This window comes from Anolis sagrei, chromosome 4 (genome assembly GCF_037176765.1).
Source record: "Anolis sagrei isolate rAnoSag1 chromosome 4, rAnoSag1.mat, whole genome shotgun sequence".
Lineage (NCBI taxonomy): Eukaryota > Metazoa > Chordata > Lepidosauria > Squamata > Dactyloidae > Anolis > Anolis sagrei.
Window position 1 is genome coordinate 183667251 of NC_090024.1, and position 25139 is coordinate 183692389.

The window sequence follows — 25139 nt, forward strand, 5'->3', positions numbered from 1 at the left end:
ACATATGGACGTGCAATTAAGCCTCATAGTTGAATAATACCCCATGTTCTCTCACTATGTATACCAGAGCATCAATTTTCATAGCAGTCTAAAGCAAGGGTTCTTAAACCTTTCCACTTGGGACCCCTCTTGGCCTGAGAAATGTTTATGTCACCCCAAGTATGTAGTTTTGATATATAAAATAAATTTTAAAAAGCAAACATTTACTGATCACAAATCCGCATTTGCAAGGCATGCTAAACAGGTTGATTTTTATGAAGCACAGCTGAAGCATCTTCTGCACAGTCCACTGTAAACACTGCACCATCGATTCATGTAAATGTCTAAACCATTCATTAGGTGAAGTTCAGAAAATTTTTACTGATGTCAATTTTTTTGTGACTCTAACACTGAGCTAACAATTTGGGGTCGGGACTCATAGTTTTAGAAGCAGTGGTCTAATAAAGGACAGGATCCTAGTGTTTGGAATCTATTGTAACCTAGGGAGCCAAGTAGATGGGAAAAGAAAGATCCAAGATGAACCAGAAACCAAAAAAGTCTGACACACACACAACATTTTTACATTATCACTTAATTAAGTGATAAATTTCTACAACTATCTGAGAGCAACATAAAGACCTTGGATGAGTGGTATCGGTTTATTATAGTACCTAATATCAATCAATATTCTAGCCTAGACACATGAATATTTCACAACAGACATGCTCAGCAACTGTCTCTTTTATAAATTTGGACACAATACACATATCAGGTCAATGAGTGTTCATCACTCATAAAAACACTTTGGGGGGGGGGGGGGGGGACAGCAGAAGGGACTTAAAAAGCCAAAAAAGCAAAAAGACACAACAGTGCATGGGCAAAAACAACTCCCCGGCAAACAAAACACACAATAGCATATCCACACTCTCTTTTGGACTACAGCTGCCAGCATCCCTTAGACCCTTTAGGGGAGGAGGATGCTCCAAATGCATTGTTTCCAAGCTGCAAGCTTTCTTCTCCTTAGGTTTCTTTGAGACCATCCCAATCTCTGCATATTTCCAATTTCCTATTCCTGCACTGCAACTCCCAGCAATCCTCCAGATAGATAAATTAGATAGAGATAGGTAGGTAGGTAGGTAGGTAGGTCGATAGATTGATCAGAAAGACTGCTGGGAGTTGCAGTCCAAGAATAGGTAGAGAAGGAATAAAGGGGAGAAAGAGGAAGGGAAAGGGTGGGGGGTGAAGGAAGTAAAGAAAGGGAAGGAAAAGGAAAGGAAGGAAGGAAAGCAAGGGGGGGGGGGGAGAAGGAGAGAAAAAAGAGAAAGAGGGAGGGAAGGTTGGCCACAGCAACGCGTGGCAGGTACAGCTAGTGTGTGTGTGTGTATTTCACACACCATTTATATATATAAAACATACAAAGATTAAAAAACACCCAATGAAATACAAAATACCAATAGTACACCAAAACATACATACCTTAAACAAAAACAAAGGGGAACAAATGATTCTGAGTATTGTCGAAGTCTTTCATGGCCGGAATCACTGGGTTGCTGTAGGTTTTTCGGGCTGTATGGCCATGTTCTAGAAACATAGTCATACAGCCCGAAAAACCTACAACAACCCAAATGATTCCAACTTCCCAGCTAATGGCTAAAAACACTTCTCACATATCCTGCTTCTTCTCAGACATATTTAAAATGAACCTCTACATAGAATCAATTCCTGGTATTTTTCAAATTCTACTAATGATACCCCCCCCCCCCCCCAATACTATCTGGGTCAGAATCATAATTGTGTTCATATAATATCATTAACTATTGCATTTCTACATAGAGAACTATTCAATGACTGTATGCTCTCATGTATCCCCTTATTCTCCCATATCAGCAAGGCATATTACAGAATAAAAAATAAGAGCTAAAAGTTATCTCACAAAGTGATACAAGCAATCCCTGGAAATTTGTATGTAAGTTGGAACAGGCACTTTTTAAAGTGTAACTCCAGCCAATTTGTTTTTTGTGTAGTTTTGGAAAGCATAGGGAAGAGTTAACACTCCAGTAACATTTCTTTTGCTACCTTGTTCCTCATTCAGAAGATGTCACCTCGCTTTCTGACTCTGTAACAATAAGATTTTGAAAATTTTGAGTTGTCATGGAAACAAGGATTTGTGATAAAGCTTCAGTGGAGACACCTTTTTTCCATGACAATTCCTACAGTAGATTTCCTTCCCTGGGGTAGATTTCCTCTGTTTCTGTTGTCTCGCCCCTGTTCTTAACTACGAGTGCATGCAAGTTGAATGTCTGTAGCTTAGGGACTCTATTTTGCTTTGGTCAGACATCACCTAAAATACCGTGTCCAGTTTTCAGTACTACAATTGAGGAATGATACTGACAAGCTGGACTGTGTCAAAAACTACTCAAGGCCTGGAAACCGCTTAGTGAGTTGGATATGTTTAGCTTGGAAAAGAGAAGGTTAAGTGGTGACATGATAGCCATTATTTAAATATTTGAAGGGATGTTATATTGAAGATGGAACAGGCTTGTATTCTGCTGCTCTAGAGATTAGGACACAAAGAAACGAATCTGCAGATAAAGACATTCTATTTCACTATTAGGAAGAATTTCCTGATGCCAAGAGCTCTTTGACAGTGGGATATGATTTTAGTGTGTGGTGGATTCTCCTTCTATGGAGGGTTTTAAACAGAGACTGGATGGCTGTCTGTCAGTAGTGATTTGATTGTGTATTTCTACATGGCAGGGAGTTGGACTGGATAGCCCTTGTGGTTTCTTCCAACTCTGTGATTCTATGAGAGGCTTCTAGAAACTGGCACCAACCAGAGCTGGCTCTTACAATGGGCTGCTACCAATTGACCCTAATCAGGAGTCGATTTCATTCTGCTTAGCAAGGAGCATCATTGACTGCCTCTGCTCTGCTTTTTTCTCCAACCATCAAGTTCATGGACTCAGAGGCCATGCTGATTCTTCTGATAGTTCAGTGGTCTTTGGATCTTGGCTTCATGCCTTCTGAGGCATGAATGGCGGGGCTTTCTTCAGATTCTTATGATACCTTGGTTTATCAGGCAAGAAGTAAATAAATCCCCCCTCCTCCGATGTTTAAAATTATTTACTTCTTAATCTTCAAAACAGGATATTTAATTCTTTCAAAATCTCTCAATGTTATATTGATCTCATTCATTTCTTGGTTTTAACTGCTTAATCTAATAGCACTGCTTTCCACTTTCTCAATGATTAGTCCTTAATTTACTTAAATGTTGTAGAAGTGTCACTGCAGGAAGTTAAATGTTCCCATCAACCAGACGGCTTCCTCAAATGAAATCAAAATCTGAAAGCTAAGAAACCTCTCCCCCCCTCCCCCCCCCCCCCCCCCCAAAGCCTCCTTTGATAGGCTGACAAGCTGGGGCAAGATTATTCTCTCATGGTTCCTTCCATTCCACCTGCATCTTGACAATACTACATGTGTAAGCAACATGCAAGAAATAGGAATTTGGGCACTCATGAGTAATCCCCTTATCTTTCCATGCCAGGGAGGCAATGTATACCAACCATCACCATGTCTAGCACAACAAAGCTGCTATGGGATGTGGTGACACCGTGCCATTTCAATTCAGAAATCTGCCACTGTAAGTCAAAAAGGTATGATTATTTTGTTCATCACTGGTTCTAAATTAGGTAGCTGAAGCAAAATAACAAAATGAGTCTCATTATCACCATCAGTTCCTTAGATATCCTCAGATAAGCTTTACAGAAATCCTTACTCTGGTCCCATCCCCTCAAAATGTTTTTACTTGCCTCTTTGCTGCACCTTTCATTTCCCATCACAATTTCAGTTGGCCAGTTCCACTCTTGCATATCTATGTGTTCCAATGTTAGAAATTAAACAATTTTTAAAGTTTTATAGACCTGGATCTGGTGAAGATACTTGGAAGATTATGGTATGAAATAGATAATTTTTTTCTCTTAATCAAGTTTCTTGTTCTGCATCATCTACCAGCCTAGATCTTTTGTACATGCAAGCTGATCAAAACAAGGTCTCCTTCCCTGCCATGTTCAATTTGCCAAAGGAAAATACCCCCAGTTTTATATCATATCCTCAAAATGAGATGGTACTCAGCTCACCAAATTGCAGGTGCTAAATGAAGAAATATGAGAGATTCAATATATTGGCAAGTGAATATTTTCAATATATTATAAACTGCAGGCCACACCTATGAAAACTACACAATCAAATCTCAAGAAATAAGAATTTTGTCCATAAAGAAGGGAAGAGACATCCATGACCCTGCAGGTGTTAATGTACTGTAACTTCCATTAGTACAGCCCAGGTTACTGGCTGTTAGGAATTGTGGGAGTTGAAGTCCAAAACACCTGAAGGGCCGAAGTTTGCTCATGCCTGATATAGCCCATAGTGCAGGACATGGAGTTGCAGGGTGACATCACTGAGAGGGTCACACTTTCCTCATGCTTAGCATAATATTTCCTTGTTTGTCAAGTTGCTTTGTCACAAGCTAAAATCTAATTATGAGTTGAACAAGGGTGGGAAGTGTAGTACCCTCTGGAATGCATAATTGTAGCTATCACAGTAAATCGTGAAGAACAATAGTAATTGCTCCTCAATAACATCTGAAAGGTGTACATTTCCAACTCTTGAGCAAATACATAACACAATTCAAATGGAAGCCGCTTTCAGTCTCCTTTGAAGAGATAAAGCAGGGTAAAATAAACATAATAATGGGTTATTGTGAGTTTTCTGGGCTATATGGCCATGTTCCAGAAGTGTTCTCTCCTGACGTTTCACTTGCATCTATGGCAGGCATCCTCAGAAGTTGAGGTCTCACAGAGATTGTGAGACCTTACAAACTCTGAGGATGCCTGCTGTAGATGCAGGCAAAACGTCAAGAGAGAATACTTCTGGAACATGGCCATACAACCCGGAAAACTCACAAAAACCCAGTGATTTTGGCTATGAAAGCCTTCGACAATACATTAAACATTATTATTATTATTATTATTATTGAGATCCAACTGCTATAACCTTTAAAATCACATTTGTTAATTGTTTTAAACTAATCAGTATAACATCAAGGCACAAATGAGCTTTTACTATGTCTACTAGCCTCTAGCCACATTTGAGATTGCAACAAGATTTAAAGTTGTTTGGAAACCGACACCAGTTTTTTTATCTCAAGTATGCAAGGTAGTAGAAATGGACAAACACAGTGAATGATGCAAGCCACATTACACAAAAGGGGGACTCTTAGGGCACTTACATCATCCTGATCTGTGTATCAATTTCCTTTTTGATTTGAAACTGCATCATAAATCTTCTAAGTGTTTTTTGCTGACAATTTAGCAGCACAAGATACATCTACTTGACTCATTGTGAAAAGTGAACATAAAGGGTATTTTGGCAGGAAGCAGCAACTTGATAAATTATGAGTCCAAATATACCACAGGTCCACCTGAGATGCTTCCTTCTCAAGCACAGCAAATTAGTTTAGAAAACTAAATAAGGTATTTTCTTGCCTCTTATTTATTTGGTTTTGAATTATTTCATAATCCCAACTGCCTCAAACCAAATTAATTGAAAGACTGCACTCTTCACACAAAAAAGGAGACAAGGAGGGGGAGGAAATCAAAATTATATACAAAGAAAAGTTAAATTCATTTAAATACTTAAATTAAATCTGTTTATTTCCTTGTTTTCAATAATTTATTCTAATTAAATTACTCATGGAGCTATACATGAATAATTATCCAAGCTGCCAAAATGCCACCCTGCCTGATGCACATTCTATTCACATTCCCACCGCTCTTTGGCTACTGAAGTTGTAGGGGGCATACTGATGTGCCTTTGCCACCACACCATTTACAGGCCTCATTAAAAAATAAAAACAATACTCAAGATGCTGCCTTTTATGCAAAGGACAGGAATTGTGCAGTTGTGCAGGAATATGGTATAAACATTGCTCTGAATAGCTTGTTGGCCAATAAATCAGTCCAGTCTGAATACATTCTATTATGCACAACACAATAATAAATAAGGTGAAAACAGATGCAACTTACAACTGGAGGCAATCTTCACATTAAATTGTAGTTGAAATAAGAGATCTTATTTAATTTTAAATTAGTTTGTAGGAAAATTTGACCATATTTATCTCAGTCAAATGCTCTATCTAATCTAATGCGCACCTCAATTTTCAAAACCCTGAAACCAAAAAAGGTATTTACTGACGAATGTAATGCAGTGGAGAAAGTGTGTTCTTTGTAATTTGGCCAAAAAGCTGTGCATTACAGTTGCAGCCTGCTTAGAATTGCTTCTTTAAAAACAAATGTGTTAGAGCACCAAAGCTTCCTGCAATAGAAAACTTGGGGGTGCATTTATGGTGTAGAATTGATGCTTTAATTGCCTTGGTTCAATGCTATGGAATCATGGGGGCTATAGTTTTACAAGGTCTTGAGCTAATGCCTTAGCTAACCACAAATCCCAGGATTACATAGCATTGAGCCATGGCAATTAGATTAGAGATGGCACCCCTCAAATAGGACGTCCAGGTGCTTCTGAAGCAGCTTCCCCTTTCTCTGTGGCTCAGCACTAAGATTACCATATTACGTGAATCTAATGCACGCCCTAATTTTGGCAAAATAATTTAGCCAAAAAAAGAGATGAGCATTAGATTTGAGTAAATAGCTATTTCTGATCAGATGCTCCTCTAATTGGATAAGCATTAGAATGACCAAGCAATGATTACAGTACCACTAATTTTTATTGGCTGTGTAAATTTCACTAAACTTAGAAGTAAGAAACCTGGCATAATGTATATGCCCATTCCTACTACTTCTAAAGAACAATTAATGAGATGACCCTCTCGCCCCATTTTCAACATCCCATAAAAGATGTATTCCCAAATACTAATAGAGTCATCATGATAGTTAAGGTAGAACTAGTTTTATGTTAGAACTGTACTCTTTTATTTAAAGGTCATAAGTACTTTTCTGCTTCAGACCAATTGCTGAATTCTTCATGAGAATTTCAGTAAACAATAGGTACTAGGTGGCATACCAGAAATTAATGGCCTCGCTGACACTAGTCTACCTTCTACTACTATTATTTTCCACAATTCTAGGTTAATGATTCATTAATGAATCTGTTTCAGTAAGGTACCTGGGACAGACCTGCACAGAAGAATCTAATCTGGGTCAATATCGTATCTTCCTCACTGCTAAAATTATGCCAGTACTAGAATATAAACCCTTGAGATAAAAAGGGATATTGTAGCATCTTTGAGACGTATAAACAAGTTGGTAGTATAAGCTTTCGTAAGATTATGTGTACTTCAACAGACACATGGAGTGATGTGAATAGGAACAGCCTGTTGCTAGACACTCATTCCATGCTTCTTATGTAGACTAAAGTTTATAAAAACGTATGCTACAAACTCCTTTTCCAATTAGTATCAAAGATGCTACAAAGTTCCTTTGCATACTGATCCAGACTAATACAGCTAAGTCATGGAATTGAAACATATCAATTTACTTTAAGTTTTACCAGCCTTACAAAGGCAACAAAAAGGGACTCCATAAAATATGGGAAATGGTGTCTAACCATGACTGCATAATATTCAGTCTTGAACTCATATGCAATTTCCCCTGTGCAACAGGGAAAATGATTTCAAAAGCTCTTTGCTTATTGTCTCATCCAATACAAAAATCATGGTATAACGCCAACTAAGTTTCAAAGCGAGCCAGTTTCAAATTATAGTTCAGTAAGAGACTTGTTTAAACTAGTTATATTTAAGTGTAAACTGCAATATCCTCATTTGGACAAAATAGGAGGAATGCATAAATAAAACTAGAAGTAAAAGTGTCCAATTATCTTTATAGTTGCAAGGAAGAAGTAGAATGCATAAGCCCAAGGCTTGCTGCAACTGGTGCATATCCTGATAATTCACAACTTACTGTAACATTTTAATATAGCTGAATCAATATCTATTTGAACCTATCTGCTCTTGTTATTAATAATTAGAGGCAATATAAAGTGTAATTAGAGGGATCAAATTAACATGGATATGGTCTTCCTCAAATCTTCTCCATAGATGCTACACCTGTTGTAATTAACAAATGAGAAGCATATCAATTGGTTATCTCCCAAATATTCAGATTATCCCCAACTGTAGATCATCTAATTGAAAAACACCTTTTGTGTTTGGTTCATATTTATTTTCGACAATACTTTCATGTAGACTATTTAGAGTTTAAATTGTAAAGCAATATTGGTTTTCTAAATATAAAATTACTTCTTTTTTCAAAGTGACTATTGTGGCACAAAGCTGTTGAAACTAAAAACTCTTTTAGTTTCATTTAATAGGGGTTTAAAAATAATTTTGGTAGAACCATGCTCTGAATAATTAACTGAATGGCAACCACACTGTGCAATTCTGCTTAAACTATTTTTAAAAGATTCTTACCATATAAAACACAGTTCTAGAGAAACATAGGCTGTGTTCAAAACAATTTCATGGTGAGCTCAGAGCTGGATTCAAATTTATGTTTGTGATATGCCATAGTCCAAGCCAACTTAAACAGCAGCATTAAGAAAAACGTACAGTTACCTTCCAGATAAGGATGTCCCTCTAACCAATCGAGGGCTTGAGCAATCCTGTGAAGAAATAACTCACTATTACGGAATTGCTTTTATAGCATTCTCCAGCACTACACATTAACTCTGCTTAAAAAACACTGGGATAAGTAATAGAGTAGTATGTTCAAGTGTACATGTTTTGATTTAAAGGGATCCAAATAGAAGACACCAAAGGAATGTCAACCAATACATCAAACTGCAATTTGTGAATAATTCCATTTTGCTAAGTCTGCTATACAATTAATTACAAAAAAAAAAATCTTCTAGACTGCAAGCCTACCCAGGAGTAAGTCCCAGTTAATGGAATTTACTTCTAAATAGGCATGCATAGAATCAAGCTGCCTAAGATCCCAATTACTTGAGCTGTAAATACAGGGGATGCTTAACTACTCATTCATTCATTTCTTCAAGTGGGCTGTTTTCTTGCAATCAAAGTTAATTAAGCTAACATTTCAACTCTTTGCCAGAACACTGATGCAGAAAGTCTTTGCAACTATGTCTATTTGTTTTAAGTAGTGTTAAACTACCGTAAATTGGTCTAACATTTCTTAAGTTGATCTAACGTAACCAAAAGTTCAGAATCATTTGCTAATTAAACATGATTGGCCACCTCTTCACATACAATGACTTTACTACATGTATTCCATATATGAAAAGGAATGTTCACAGATGCAGACATATCTATTTTGCTACATATGCACACAGCAACACATGTGGATCTTCACATGATAGCTTCAGATATAGAAGAGTGATGTCCTTTACCATGTCAAAGTCATGTGTGAAACATTCCTTTTAAACAGCATTCCTTACTCCACAAGAACCTTAGCATTTATTACTAGGATCAATGTATTACTATCAAAACTTCTTGCAGCATGAAAAAAACCTTCAGGAATCAACTAAAAAGTAACTCTGAATCACATCAAATAAGTATGCAACTATGCTGATTTTACACTTGGGTGGAAAAATGAGTTAGTAAAAGGTAACTGGAAACCTAACATCTTAGAAGGCTATAATGGGAAAGTCCTAAAAGCAATCAACCCAGTTCCATTGAATTACAATTCAGTTTGACCTCTTAAAACCCCCTTACCTTTTTAAGTTTTATACAGCAGTTTGCCATGGGAACACATAATGTGAAGAACACAACCGTTGCATCCTTTGTAGAAAAGTACCTGCTGCCTAGCAATGGTCCTGCAGGGATGCAGGACAGTGCTAGTGTTCTTTATCCACATTAGGTTAAAATATTTCAAGGGAACCAGAGAAAGCTTGCATTCAAGGTGTCTTCCATCGGCATGTCAAATGGCAACTAGTTAATTCTAAGAGACTGGCAAACAAATGCAGTTTCTGCAGCCACGGTGCAGGTGCAGCACTGTTCGCTTCCTCTTGACCTTTGGCGCTGTGTCCTCAGCTGGACCCTGGAGTCTCCTGCAGCAAAGAGTTGGACTCCTGCACAATGGGAACAGCTTTCCAAAGCTCAATATCCCCAAATGCAGGAAGTATATCATAATATTTTCAAAGTGTTGACACTTTTTTTCTCCTCTCATCTGTACTACAAACTACATGTTTGCAGTGGTACCTACGAAACGAACAAGGTTGCATGCACGTCCGAGGTGTGTAGTACTTTTGCTTCAGAAACTGGTCAAGTAAGAGCACCAATACCAACGGTACAGGATTTAAATGACAGCACTCTTAGCTCTCAGGAACTCTTCATCCATTCAGAACTACACCCAGGACTGCATAACTCTGGGAGGAAAGCCCCTGGAGGTGGAGGAGCTCTTCAAGTGGAACCGTGCTATCACTTAATGCGAGTTACTTTTTTCTCTTTTTTCAATTTGGTGAAAAGGTTATGCACAAGACGCAATGAAATTGCAAACTTTCTTCAAACTAAAATCAGAACTAAGGCCAAACACGTTAGATGAACAAAACAAATCAAGAACTTAAAATTCAGGATCTCCAGCTCTTCCAAATCAATACGGTCCCAGATCTGCACACTGTTCTGAGACTTAAGATGCTTTCCCTGCTTCTTGCATGCCAGCAACAGCACCATTTCCTCGTAAAGATGAGGAGATAGCAGCCATTGATCCCCATTCACTGTGAACAAGGGGACACAGCAACACAACAGACTAGATTTTCTTCCGATTTCATACAATGGGATGGTCAGTATCAAAGTGTAGGTCTCCCTGCTTCTTGTGTGAGACCCACAACTATCAAATCGAGGAGAAGCAGGAACAATAGCAGCAGCAGCAGCAAAGTTACCCCCACAGCTGCAAACAAAGGGGTCAAAGGTTTGTCGTCAATTCATTTCCAGGCAGAAAAACCACTTTCCTCAAAAGAAACAATTTATTTAGAATGAAACAAAATCAGCTCGACTGTGAGCGCATGTTTTGAGTGACAGCCATCAAGCTGTGTGAGCCATAAAAAGGTTTTTTTCCTTTACTTTTGCAGAAATCTTGTGTACACAGCACAAAGCAAAGAGGTCAATTTTCCACTTAAAACACGGGCATTGGCATCACAATAGCAGATACACAACTTTTTTAAGCTGCCATTTTAGTAAAATGCACAAATACTAAACAGATAAGCTTTCTTCCAGGAGGCCCATGTATATTCCACATAAGCCACAGCTTTTCTTCGCAAAGGTCCATTAGAGCTTTGAATCCCTTGTCATCTTCGGCAGTTCAACAGCCTTGCTTTTCAGGAGGAAAGAAGAGGTTATTCAGTACAAAGGTTTACAATATAGTTGCCCTCTCCCTATGTTTACAGATAATTTATTGAACTACAAGGCTTTTCTTCAACATTATAGGTAAAGTCTGAAAGTACCAATCACCCTCCACTGGCACAAAATCTTTGAAATGAATTCACATCTGTATATAGATGCACAATGAGCAATTCAAGGATTTAAGATTCAGGACATTATTTTTCTTTTTACAGTTCACACTATTTCTCTTATTTTCAAAAAGGCAATTCAAATAGAACATTAAATTTAGTGTTCTGTTTGTGTACATATTTTCCCTTTTTTATTTTGGCTTCCTGGTTATTGGAAGAGGGGAAAAAAGCCAATCAAATAAATCAGATTCTCCTCCAGTGAATTTTACCAGTTTTCCAAAATTCTTGGATAAATAAAATTGGAAATATATATTGTAAGTGATACCACTGAAATACCTTTTTTTTTTTACTTTTATCTAAATTGAACTCACAGATTGTTTTTTCACAAATAGGTGATTTTGTCACTTCCAACCAATTGTGTTCAAAGTAAGCCATTTTATAAGGTGACCATACTGGTGTACATTTTAGCGGCAAAATGTGGCATTTCCCCATTTATGATTTAATGTCTAATTATAAATTTTGGATGTTTCCTCAAACTCTTTTGGTCTCAAATAAGCCGCATTCTCACTGTTGGCTTAAGCAGTCCGAGGAAGATACCTTCCTCCCTATATCTCTTGGGAAGAAGTGATTCACACTACAGATTGCTTTACAATTGTCTTGCATCCACTTCCAGTGTTGATGTTTGTGTTTCCCAACATAGGAAGCTACCATATAGAACGCATCAGTGGATCTCACAATAATGAGGTAGCTTTAAACTCATGCCACACTACCAGCCAACAGCACTCTATAGGGCAAATTTTCAAGCATGCACAGAAACTGATGAACAGCTGTTTCCAACTGTTAGTCTCCAATTGTAAGAATTTAAATTATAATGCAAATATGCCCCTTCAGGCTTTCCGTTAAGCAGGAAAAGAAGTTATTCTTAACTGATGCTTCAGAATAAAAAAATCCATTCTAAAGCCACAAATGATAGAGGATGGAAACAAGACTTGTAAAGACATGCAGCATTCAAGTACACACTGCTCCTATTCAGGCTCAATAATGCCATACACAGTGATTAGAAGTCTATTTTCTTCTCTGCAGAAGTGGCATTAAACATAAGTTTAGCTCTTTTTTTGAGTAGCTCTTTTTCTGGGTATACCATAGCTGTATTCTAATGCAACCAAAATGACTTTTATGATACTTGTACCTAAGTGCTTGTCATAAAATATTGCTCCTAAAATATTTTTTCCTCCAATAGCTATGAATAGACCATTTAAAAAAAAATTAAGTCAAATGTTTAGATAATAATTTGGAAAAACTGCCCATTTCCTGTAACATTCACATACTTCAACTTATAACATAAACAACAATGAGGGTTTTTTTTCTTTTTCGTTTTAAAGGAGGGAAAGAAATCCACAGTAGGGATTTTTCTGACAACAGCAGATAGCACTTTGATGTTAACAAGTATATTCAGACAATTCACCTAAAAATCAATTTCTATTCTTTTAACAAGGACAGTATTACATATTAAAAGAATGGACACTGATGCTGAAAATCTCGAATCATTCACTTTTGGAGAGTTTATATGGGTGATCTCCTATAAATGACCCATTAAACCGACAGAGAATTCATGCCACTAGAGCTTGACATTCCCACTGTATAACACACCAATATTCATATTATGCAGTAACCAGCAACATAAACTTATACTGCTGATTCTACCTGGAAGTAGAGAATTTATGAAATACCCCCTTTATAACATGCCAACCATTTTAAAATATTCTTATCGGGGGTTCTCGAAAAAGGTTCACATGTGCATTTTAGGACTTTTAAGTCCACAGTTCAAAGTTTTCTTCCTTTATTACAGGACAACTGATATTTTAATTTGTATTGTCAAATAACATTATTCAAGTTTGTAATTACTGCTTATCAGATTTAGGCTGTGAAAGCCCTACTTCCAGAAGTAAATGGACAAACTGGTTCCAGAAGTAAGGAGCGGGACATGCTTCTAATAGGGCAGCAATTATACATCCCTTCATATATTGCTGAACGGCAACTCCTTGCATGCCTCATCATTGGCTGTGTTACTAGTATTAAGGCGAGCTACAGTTCAACATCATCTGAAGAGCTGCATAATTCCCATCTTGTGGTACACCAAGACGCACACTGTTTAAAATAAGTCACATTTCAAAAGTGTACTGCTTTAGACCTGGCAGAAGTTTTTCACAAGTGGAAAATAACATTCCTTGATAACTTAGATACAGCAGTACAGAAAACTAATAGGGTGGATTTTATTAGACAAATTAATAATATTTTGGGCATCTGAAGCCATGTATCCAAATACCTTTTATATAGCCTCAGAAATGGTTGTGGAAAAGCAGTTTCTTTTTAAAAAATGCTTATTTTAAAAACAAAATTATGCTCTTTGAATAAGCTGGACTGTTTTAAATCAAAGCAATCCAGACTTGCATAATGCCCATTATATTTTACCTGAAAGATATCTAGCAGGTAACATTCATTTTTATTGTCATGGGAATAAACTGGGATTGAAACAGTTGTGTGGCAGAGCTGAAGTGCCATCTCTAAACATTTTTCCCCAAGCTTCATTTTAGAATTCACTCTGCCCCCAATATATTTAGCAATGGAAAATTAACAAAAATGCAAATAATCACAGTTCTCTTAAAAGCACCTACTTTTTCTTGCATAGTGAAATGCAAGATGTTTACAGATTCTAACACAGCTTTTTGCTCTTTATCATGTGTTGTACTGCAACCTCAAATGTATAAGAGATTAAAATAAAAGAATCAACCTGTTAGAAACATTCTCCATGGGCATGCATTTTCGGGAATTTGACAAAAACTACTACCCAAGGAAAGAAGTCTGCAGTATACTATAAAGGCTAAGTATCGGCTGCCTCAGGGAAGTCAATTATGAATCAATTCAACTCAAAACTTTAATTTCTGATTCTTGACATAGGGATTATTTTGTTTTCAAGACAACAGGCTCAAGGCCTTCACTGAATGCTCACAGGGCTCAGAATAGGCATTTGCTTATCTTCTTAAGTAGATAACTACATAAACCATGACATTAATGCTTTTACTCTGTCAATTTAGATTTGAAAGTTTATGGAGAAGACTTTTATAACTACTTTAAAGGTATGAAATGAAAAAGGACAAAAAGTTAAAAGCTAAAAAAAGGGAGACAGACTTATTTTGGGATCCATATTTTTAAATGATGCAGACCTTCCCTTCCTACTACCTGTTGATCAGCAAGACAGGCAAAGGTGGTAGAGTCATACTACTCAAAAGTTAATATGTCTGCCTTCTAAAGAATTTAAAGAAAGTTATAGGGAGATAACATCAGCTATGGCTCTAATTAAAATTATACTTTGGGGGCTGGCTAAGGCTTATCGCATAGCACCTGGCAGACACTGGAACAGGGGAGGCTGTATGAAGCAGCAGGACAGAGCACAGAAAGCGTTACGGCTTTAAGATGCACCACGGACAATGATCATGACCAAATAGTCATCCTCTGACTTAGCCAGGGCCTTGGCTGTAGTATCCAGGAACTGCTGAGAAAAATCACAAGGTGGGAAAGCATGCAAGACCCCGCTGTTTTCTTTGTCTTTGTTGCCTCCTACTGGGAGGCTTATCACTCCAGCTGCCTGTTTTTGTTTGAGATAGGACACCAGGTTTCTGAGTGGTCGCTGTGTGGAGGTGGTGTTAGCATCACCAGCCCCAGATGAGGCACGGTTGTCTGTGGTTCCAGGCACAGCCAGAAGAATAGCATATCCATTAGGCCCTGCCACTTTGATGCGACGAGTAACTTCATCCAATTTAGGCTGGTCCAGACGGAGTCGCTGGGTGATTTTTAGCTGGGCCACTTTGCCACCAGTTGCTCCTTCTACCAGGAGACTGCTGGCCACACTCAGATCTCCTTGAAGTAGGTGCATGTTAGACGGGAAGTTGCTGTTCTTCAACAAAAGCATTCCTTGCCAAGCCAGGCAGAGTTTGGGGGATGACCCAGACTTTGAGCCTCCATCCTGCTGTTGCTGCTTTTGAGGGGGAGGTTTCAAGCGTGATCCTCCGCCACTGCTCCCTTCAGAGACATGTTCATCTTTTTTAGCTGGGCTCTTGCACTCTTGAGCCGCAGCTACTGCGAGGGTGCGATGTTTTCGTTCCCTTTCTACCGAACTCTTGTGCTCACGCTTCTCATTTTGGCCTCTCTCCAAGCTACCCCTACGTGACTCTCTGATGGGTGAATGGCGATCCAGCAGGAGCAAACGGGAAGATGACCGTTCTGCATCACTCCCATAGCGGTCTCTGCCTATGCCAGGCTCAGGACTACGATCTTGTGGAGAAGCTGCAGTAGGGCAATGCCGTTTGCGGGAAGAAGATGACCGTTCGCTATCAGGCGAACGGTCCAAATGCCGTCCCCCATCCTCCACCAGTCTTCGCTTCCTGGGTGGGTCCCTGCTGCCACCGCCTAACTCCCTTTCCCCGCGAGTTCTCTCTAGAGACCAACCGTCTCGCCTGCGTTCCAGGCTCTCAAGTGCATCATAGACAGTTGCTCTGTTGCCCCGGTCTCGAACTGGAGGTGGGGGAGGAACCCACTCTGTTTCAGGATATAAATCTCTGTCACGGTCATACAGCAGTGGTGGGGTCCTATCCCGTGCACCTCGGAGTGGATCAGGTGGTGCACCACGATGCGCCCCAAAGGCAGATGTCTCTGCTACCAACTCATAATGGCCAGGGGGCGGAAGCGGCAAGGGCTGCAAATAGGGCTGCTGATAGTGATGCTCTGTGTCAGCAAAGTCCACCCTCAAACGGCGGTCCGGTCCACCCAAGGGGAAGCCACGCATGTGAGTACAAGCAGCCTGGGCAGCATCCAAACTCTCATACTGGATGTAGGCCCAGGAATCCCCTTTCCGATAGTCAATGGTGCGGATAGTACCAAAACGGTCAAATTCCCTGGCAAGGGCGGCTAGCGGCACCCAAGGCCCCAGCCCACCGACCCAGAGCCGCGTGGTGGGGGTGGCCTTGCCATAGCCAATTTTGATAGGATTACACAGCAGCACTTTGCCTGACATGGCGAGCTTAGCCCGATGGGCCATATCCAAATTTTCAAACTTGAGAAAGCCATAAGTACTCGTCTGTCCTCGGGACGGCCGCTTGATATCCACCTCCGTGATCACCCCAAAGCGATCAAAAGCCCTCTGGAGGTCCGACTCGGTCACCGAGATGTCCAGGTTGCCCAGGAAGAGTGTGCGGTTGGCCCGCTGGTCGTCTTCGGGGCTGATCTCCTCCTCGCTGGCCGTCCCTGTGCCGCCCACTCCGCGGAAGGCAGCCGCCGCAGCCACTCCAGCCACACGCTCCAGGCTGTAGGCGGGTCGGACCCGGTCGTAGAAGCCCCCATAGTCCCGCTCCCTCTCCAGCTCACGGGGCAGTGGCGGGGGAGGCAGGCGGCCCAGGGCCAGCTGCTGCAGCCGGAAGTCCCTGTAGCCCAGGCCGGCCCCTCCGCCGGCGGGAGAGAGGGCCCTCTGAGCGGCAGCCGGAGGGTGCCTGAGGGCGGCGGGAGCGGCGCCCGCTACGCCCACGCCCGCGGCTCCGTAAGGGGAGTCCTTATCTAGGATGGCTGGGGAGCGGCTGCTCCTTCGCCGCCCGCTTGCCCCGCTGCCCACATAGACGGCCTCAATCTTCAGGGGCCTGTCATAGAGGACCAGGCGGCCTCGGGCGTGCTTGGCGGCGCGGGCGTCCTCCGGGCGGCGGAAGTTGACGAAGGCCACCCTCTCGTCGGCAGCGCCTGTCCCGGGCGGGAGGCGGCTGATCTTGACACTCACATCCCCGAAGCGCTTGAACTCGTGGAAGAGCCCGTCCTCGATGGCCTCGTCGCTCAGCGCGTTGCCCAGCTCACTGATCTTGAGCGTCTTGTACTCACTGCCGCCGCCGGAGTCTGAAGGGGGCGCCCGGGAATCCCCTCCTCCTCCTCCGCCTCCTCCTCCGCCTCGGCTGCTGCTGCCCCGCGAGGACGACGACGACTCCGCGTTCTTGCTGCTGCTGTTGCTGTAGCCATGTCGGCCGCCGCCGCTCCCCGTCACCGCCTCGTACTCGCGGCTGCTGGCCCGGCTGGCCTTCTCCAAGTGGAGGCCCCGGCGGCTGCTGCTGCTGCTGCTCCCGCCCTCTCCAGAGCCACCGCCCGCCGACTTCCCGCCGCCGTTGCTCGGCTTCTTACTGCTCCGCTCGCCTCGCACGGAGGAGGAGGAGTCGTCGCCGCCACCGCCGCCGCTGCTGCTCCCTCCGCCCCGGGAGCGCTTGGCCTTGGCCGGGGAACGCTCCTTGCCCTTCATGGCGGCGGGCGCCAGCGAGAGGGAAGCGCGCGCCCAGTACCGCGCCTCACGCAGCCCCCGCCGCCATCTTGGAATCTCCTGCAGGCTCGGAACCCCGCCCATGCGGGCGCCATTGGGCCCTCTCCGCTCGCCTCGGCATCCTCATTGCACGAAGCGCCTGTCAATCTAAAGCGAGGCGGTGGTGGTGGTGGGGGGAGGAAGCACCAGGCGGTGCGATGCTCCGGAAGCGGAAAGCCCGCCTTTTCCTGTATCGGCCTTCCTTTTGTCGCTCGGAAAAGTTGGGTTGAGAGGAACGCTAACTCCGCCATCCCATAGACCCATTGCCTGGGTAACTAAATCCGTTTCTCCATTTGGGTTGGACAAGAGTGCTGTCAATCTTTCCTTATTTCTCTCACAGCCGTATCCGTAGCGTTCATTGGCTATTGGGTTTTGGTTTTTTAAAATTCCAGGGAGGGGTGGGAGGCTGAGGAGCTCGCGCAAGCAGCTTTAATTTGATTGGATGGTGGCCATGCCTATCGCAACCGTCCCAACGGGTGACTGGGATTGGGGTGCCGTGAGCTGATTGGACGGTGAGGTAATCTGGCGGAGGCTGAGGCGAGGCCTGCTTCCTTGGCCTTCTCCGGGGCACGAGAGGAGCGCGGCCTCGATTGACGTCACGCTGCTCTTCCAGGGGAGTTGAGGAAAGGGCCTTGGCGCGGGCGGACTGGGCGGCTGGCGGGAAGGGCCACAGCAGGCATTTGCAAAGCTGGGCCCTCCAAGTGTTTTGGACTTCAACTCCCAGAATTCCTGACAGCCTCAGGCCCCTTCCTTTTCCCCCTTCCGCTTAAGCGGCTGAGGGGGAAAAGGAAAGGACCTGAGGCTGTCAGGAATTCTGGGAGTTGAAGTCCAAAACACCTGGAGGGCCCAGCTTTGCCCATGCCTATGTTCCAGCCTCAGCCACACACCAGCATGAATCTATGAACCATATAAGGGTTCCTGAAGCCAAACCTTGGTTGCTCTCATTTTATAGCTGAGACACCATTTTACTACACCATTACACGAAATGGAGCTTGCCCACCCACAGATTTTGTTACCCCCGAGGGTCCTCGGCCCACGTCCCAGCAGACGCCAATGGGTTCACTGTTCTGGGAACAAGATTGGGCCTCGTGGCACCCAACAGCACCATTGTTAATACAGGAACTCAACTTTCCAATGACACTATTGCATCAACCGCTTCCAAGCTGGTCCCAGGAGGCCTCTGGAAAAAATTCACCACTATGCAACAGCATTTTTGTTCCTCTGTTATCAATGTTGTTTCCTAATTGGTCCTATCATAAAAACATGGTAAAGGTTTATTAACCTGCAAAAACTTTGTTTTTGTGGGACTTCGTGCAGCACATGTTGCAACAGTTTTTCAATTAATACCCCATAGGGCCCTTCCACAAAGCTCTATATTCCAGAATATCAAAGCAGAAAATCCCACAATATCTGCTTTGAACTGGCTTATCTCAGAGCTCTTCCACACAGCCCTATATCCCAGAATATCAAGGCAGAAAAGCCCACAATATCTGCGTTGCACTGGCTTGTCTGAAGGCTCTTCCACACAGCCCTATATCCCAGAATATCAAGGCAGAAAATCCCACAATATCTGCTTTGAACTGGCTTATCTGAGGGCCCTTCCACACAACCCTATATCCCAGAATATCAAGGCAGAAAAGCCCTCAGTATCTGCCTTGATCGGGTTATCTGAGTCCACACTCACATAATGTGGGATTTTCTGCCTTGATATTCTGGGATATAGGGCTGTGTGGAAGGGTCCATAGAGACTCAACAAATTCAACATAGTTTGTGGCAGCCACAGAAATGGAGTTTCTGGAGTATAACAACTACTTTCAAAGGAAGCACCACACAATTATACAGGAAACAACACTTTCAAAACAGTAATGATTCTCCCCTTATCTTATTATTGCATAGTGAGACTTGGATCTCGACATTATCATACACACAAATCTTTATTATGGTCATAGGCCAGCATGAGGAGAGGGTTACAGTCTCATAAAAGCATTGTACATCAAAATCTAAAAGTCTAGAAAACAGGTATGTTGAAGGCTGCAGCACAAAATTATCTAGAATAATAATAATAATATGATGATGATGATGATGGTGATAATAATAATAAATCTTTATATCCTGCTTTTCTCCCTCATGGGACCCAAAGCAACTTACAACATATTAAAATCATGTAAACAACAATCCAAATACACCAATGATAAGTATAAAATATTATAAAATAAAGAGTTTAAAACAACAATAATATGCATTCACATTCTTGTGGCATGTCATTATATTGCAGTTTGTTCCTGTCCATAAACATGGTGTTTCTTATTATTCCAGCTTAGTTTCCTAAACAAAAGGGGAAGGGTCTAGCATGGGATGGAGAGAGAGGAAAATTGATGGGAGGGGCCTAGGAACATTCAGGGCACAAGTCTAGGGGAGGAGGGCACTAATTTATATTTTAGTTAGCAGATGGTTAGATTGCTAACTTTTGGAGCCAGTCATTATATAGCAGATTTTAATTGCTGCTGCACAGAACTTTGCAACATTATGGGTTATAACTGAATTGGTATCTGAAAGCAGCAGGGTGGTGTAGAATTGTCTCCACAAGTATTACGAACATGTTGTGGAGGTAGGTAAATCTGTTGATTTATGAACAATTATGGGAATAATTTTGTGGACCTTAACAGCAGCCTATGCCACGGTGCAACATAGAAATATGTTGCATAAAATCTACCATATTACCTGGAACTTTGATTTCACAAAAACGATCCAGATCCTTCTAGAAAACTGCAGCGTCTTTGTGGAATTTCAAGGCAGGAAAAGTAGATGGGGGAGGCAAAAGAATGGTTCACTCCAAGGCAGCATTCTTGCACCAACCTTGTTTAACATCTTTACTAACGATCAGCCATAGCCACCACTTTCAAAGAGCTTTATATATGCTGATGACCTTGGCATAACAACACAAGCAAAAAAACTGAAACAGTCAGAAACCAACTTACTAATGCCTTGAAAGATCTCTCCAGCTATTATAATGATAAACACCTGGAGCCTAACTTTGCCAAGACACAATTGTGTGCTTTCCACCTACAGAACCACGAAGCTAGCAGGAAATTGAAAGTTACGCGGGAAGACCAAGAGGTCAAACACCGTTTCCATCCTAAATATCTTGGCATCATCTTAGATTGAACACTAACATTTAGGAAACACTACATGAACACCAAGCACAAAGCAGCCCCACACAATAACATCGTGTGGAAACTTACTGGCAGTGCATGGGGAACAGACCCAAAATTAATAAGAACATCAGTTCCGGCCTTGTCTTACTCAACTGAGTATGCCTGCCCTGCTTGCATAAGTCTGTTTATGTGAAGCAGATGAACATAGCACAGAATGAAACATGCAGAATAATCACAGGATGTCTCAAACCTACACTTGTTGATAAACTCTACAAGCTAGCTGGCATTGCCCCCCCTCCCCACTCAATGTGCAACGGGAAGTTGCTGCTAACTGTGAGAGAAATAAGGTTGAACACTTAAAGCCACCCACTGCATGGCTATCAGCCTCCTCCCAGTAGACTCAAATCAAGGAAAAGCTTCATAGGAACCACAACTCCTCTGTCACCCGCTACTAAGGAGGCTGTACAGGTCCTGAACCGGTGCTTGGCTGCTGTGACGGTCTGAATGAGAGCAAACAAATTGAAATTGAATCCAGACAAGACAGAGGTATTCCTGGTCAGCCGCAAGGCCGAACAGGGCATAGGGTTACAGCCTGTGTTGGATGTGGTTACACTCCCCCTGAAGATGCAGGTTCGCAGCTTGGGTGTGATCCTGGATTTATTGCTGAGCCTGGAACCTCAGGTTTCGGCAGTGACCAAGGGAGCATTTGCACAGTTAAAACTTGTGCGCCAGCTGCGCCCGTGCCGTGGGCAGTCTGACTTGGCCACGGTAGTCCATGCTCTGGTTACATCCTGTATAGACTACTGCAATGCTGTCTACATGGGGTTGCCTTTGAAGACGGTCCAGAAGTTTCAATGAGTCCAACAAACAGCAGCCAGATTGCTTACAGGAGCGGCGCTCAGGGAGTGTGATGGCACACCAGGAAGATCTAATGAGAAACCTAAATGTGTCTGGCTATTTCCCCAGTGACCATCGGTATGCCCTAATTACTATAATTCCCCCAAAATAAAACTCTATAGACAAGATTAAGTTAACCAAATTGAGTTTACTGAATAATTAAGGTGAATAACAACAATGAACAAAGGTGAGAATTGATTATGATAATATAACTCTGAGGTAACAAATTACTATTTTGTGAGGTAAATATAACTATGGCAAGTATATTCTGATCTATAATCTATAAAGCAAATATAACTATTAACTATAGGGGAATGTATAACTATAGACTATAGCATGTACAACTATGAACTCTGGGTTTGTATAACTATAAACTATCTGTAATCTATAAACTTTGGCATATGTGTATTATCTATGAAATATATAAAATCTATAAACTATAAGGCAAATATGTGTTATTAACTTTAAGGCAAATACTATCTATTCTATGGCAAACTATCTATGAACTCTCTATCTATAGGGCAAGTACGTGATTAGGATGGCCTGTTCAAATTGCTAGGCCAGACCAGACACTATCTGGCAACTGTCTATTAGCTATGACCAACAAAGAATGGGAAACGAAGTTCTATAACCAGCCCATTTTGGCTCTGAGTCAGAATGGGCTGCACCAACCGAACTCGGCCTCTAGGGGGAACCTAAGCTCTCCCCTAAACTTGGTAAAATGGAACAGTCCAACTGAGAAATAAACAGGCCGAGACATCACAGGGAGCATACAACTCCCTTGTTGCGCCAGCTCCACTGGCTGCTGGTTTGCCACCGGGCCCAATTCAAAGTGCTGGTTTTGGCCTATAAAGCCATAAACGGTTCTGGTCCAACTTACCTGTCCAAACGTGTCTCCCCTTATGAATCATTGAGGACTCTTAAGATTGTCTGGAGATGCCCTGCTCCCGGTCCCAAGTACGTTTGGCGGGGATGAGAGACAGGGCCTTCTCAGTGGTGGCCCCTTGGCTATGGGACATCCTCCCTAGGGAGATTAGATCTGCTCCCTCCCTCAACATTTTGGAGGCAAGTTAAAACATGGCTGTTCGAGCTAGCGTTTACAAATGCAGAGTAGCTAATATAGGAAATCAAACGATTTGACAATAGAACTGGACAATGCTTGATAATAATGAGACGCTAATGATGTTGTTTTTATTGCTTTTGTGGTGTTTTATATTGTTCAATGTTTTAATCTGCATTATGTTTTTATATGTACTGATTTGTTGGAAACCGCCTTGAGTCGCCGATTGGCTGAGAAAGGTGGTATACAAATACAGTAAATAATAAATAAATAAATGTTCCCCTAGCAAGAGCATCCGTCTGGGCAACTAAACCAGGAAATCCCAACTGAAGGGTCCCCCATAAGGGTCTGCCTCCAGGACTAACCAAGAATGGACGACTTGGAAGTCCCTGAACAGACTGAGAAGGGGTTGGGTGGATCAAAAGACAACCTGGCAAAATGGAACTACCTAAAAGAATCCACTTTGTGCGACTGTGGAACAGAACAAACAACTTGGTATTTGTATGCTTGTCCACAGTGCCCTGCTTCATGTACAGAGGAATAATTGTTTAAAGCTACAGACAATGTGATTGCTATTGCCAGGTTTTGATCAAAAATTATTTAGCTGCTTGTGTTCCTTCTATTTTTATCAGTTTTATACTTATTTATGCAATGATTTTGACACAAAATAAACATGTCTGAAATTGTGAGTTCATTTCTTTGTGGGCATCACACCAAGAAAGTCCTTGATTTTTGGAGGATGGCAGCGATGTGTCGGAAGCAACTGAACGAATAAACACAGCAAAAAAGTGCTCTAAAGGATGGAGAAGGGAAGGGGGTTCTGTTCTTTTCTCAATTTCTGTGTGAGCCATCAGATATACCTTTACATCTCAGCAGTGTGTTTTCAACTCTCCCTGATTGAATAGGTGTTACACATTATGCCTTTGCTACCTATATCATCCCCTTCTCTCTTAGCTAGATTGTGAGACAGATCAGTGAAATTAGAGAGCATTTTACATGTTCATGTTGCCATTAACCAGCAGAGGGCAGAAATTGGATGGGAATTTCTCCATTGCCTCTCTAAATGTGCTATTCCATTTGCTGTCACTTCCAGGACAGTAGACGATGATGGCAATAACAACCCCTAGAATTTGAAAGGTAAAATCTATCTCACTTCTCTAGAGCAATTCACTCTAATGGTGCCAGGCGTTGCTATGCTCTTCAGTGAAATGGCAGTTGACAGTTTTCCTATTCCTTAGAGCACCTGGGATGTAGGTCACATATAATCCATGAGTTTAACAAACAATCAATTCATATTTATTTTAGATTATACTGGACTCTGATTCTCAGTGTCCTAACATTGTGGTAGTATACTGCTGGTGCTAAAACTGTATGCTGCTTGGAGCATTAAAAAATTGCCTTTGGTCCTCGCGTCCCCCAGGGCGGTTTTTGAGTTCCCTCCTTCCTACTGCCTCTCTGATTTTCTCTACATTATAATAGTAAAGTTTTGCAGTTACTTATATTTGAATTGAAAATGTTTTGACACTCTCACAGAGTTTTACTAGAGAAACATTCATTTTTTCCCAAAAATTCCTGAAAGATTTTTTTTCGTGTCAGGAGCAACTTGAGAAACTGCAAGTTGCTTCTGGTGTGAGAGAATTGGCCATCTGAATGGATGTTGCCCAGGAGATGCACAGATATTCTGATGTTTTACCATCTTTATGGGAGATTTCTCTCATGTCCCAGCATGGGGAGCTGGAACTGACAGAGGGAGCTCATCTGTGCTCTCCCTGGATTTGAACCTCCGACCTGTCGGTCTTCAGTCCCGCTTCAGTCTTCAGTTTAACCCATTGTGCCACAAGGGGGGGCTCCTGTTCCTGAAAGGTGACGTCAGAGTTAACAGTACCATTTGGCTGGGCTTAGGCAAGCAATGCCCCATTCTAGTCTTGTTAGCAAAGCTTTGGCAGCTTGCATAATATATTTTCATCTTTGAAGTTGTTCAGACAAAAGATATTGTTGCTTGTAAATTGTGGATTCTGTTGCATTTTGTTGCACGGCCAACACAGCTATCCCTATATAAACATGCTGAATGTATATAGCCTATATTGCTGGAAAGCAGAGTGATTTATTCCTCCTTATGCAAATTTTCCATGGTTGAGGATACTTTTTCTTCAGTGTGGTCCTATATTACTTTGGCTTTATGGCC

The 25139-nt window shown here is 41.9% G+C and overlaps 1 protein-coding gene across 1 annotated transcript; it reads right to left on the bottom strand.

The window, feature by feature from the left end:
• Positions 1-10955: 10955 nt before the first annotated feature.
• Positions 10956-18053, bottom strand: RBM15 (RNA binding motif protein 15). Its single transcript, XM_060773267.2, has one exon. The coding sequence runs from the start codon at positions 17885-17887 to the stop codon at positions 14927-14929; it is 2961 nt and encodes a 986-aa protein (XP_060629250.2). The 5' UTR covers positions 17888-18053; the 3' UTR covers positions 10956-14926.
• Between the last annotated feature and the right edge of the window lie 7086 nt (positions 18054-25139).

Excerpts from the sequence above, each read along its gene's own strand:
- RBM15 (XM_060773267.2), bottom strand. The coding sequence starts at position 17,887 with ATGGGCGGGGTTCCGAGCCTGCAGGAGATTCCAAGATGGCGGCGGGGG.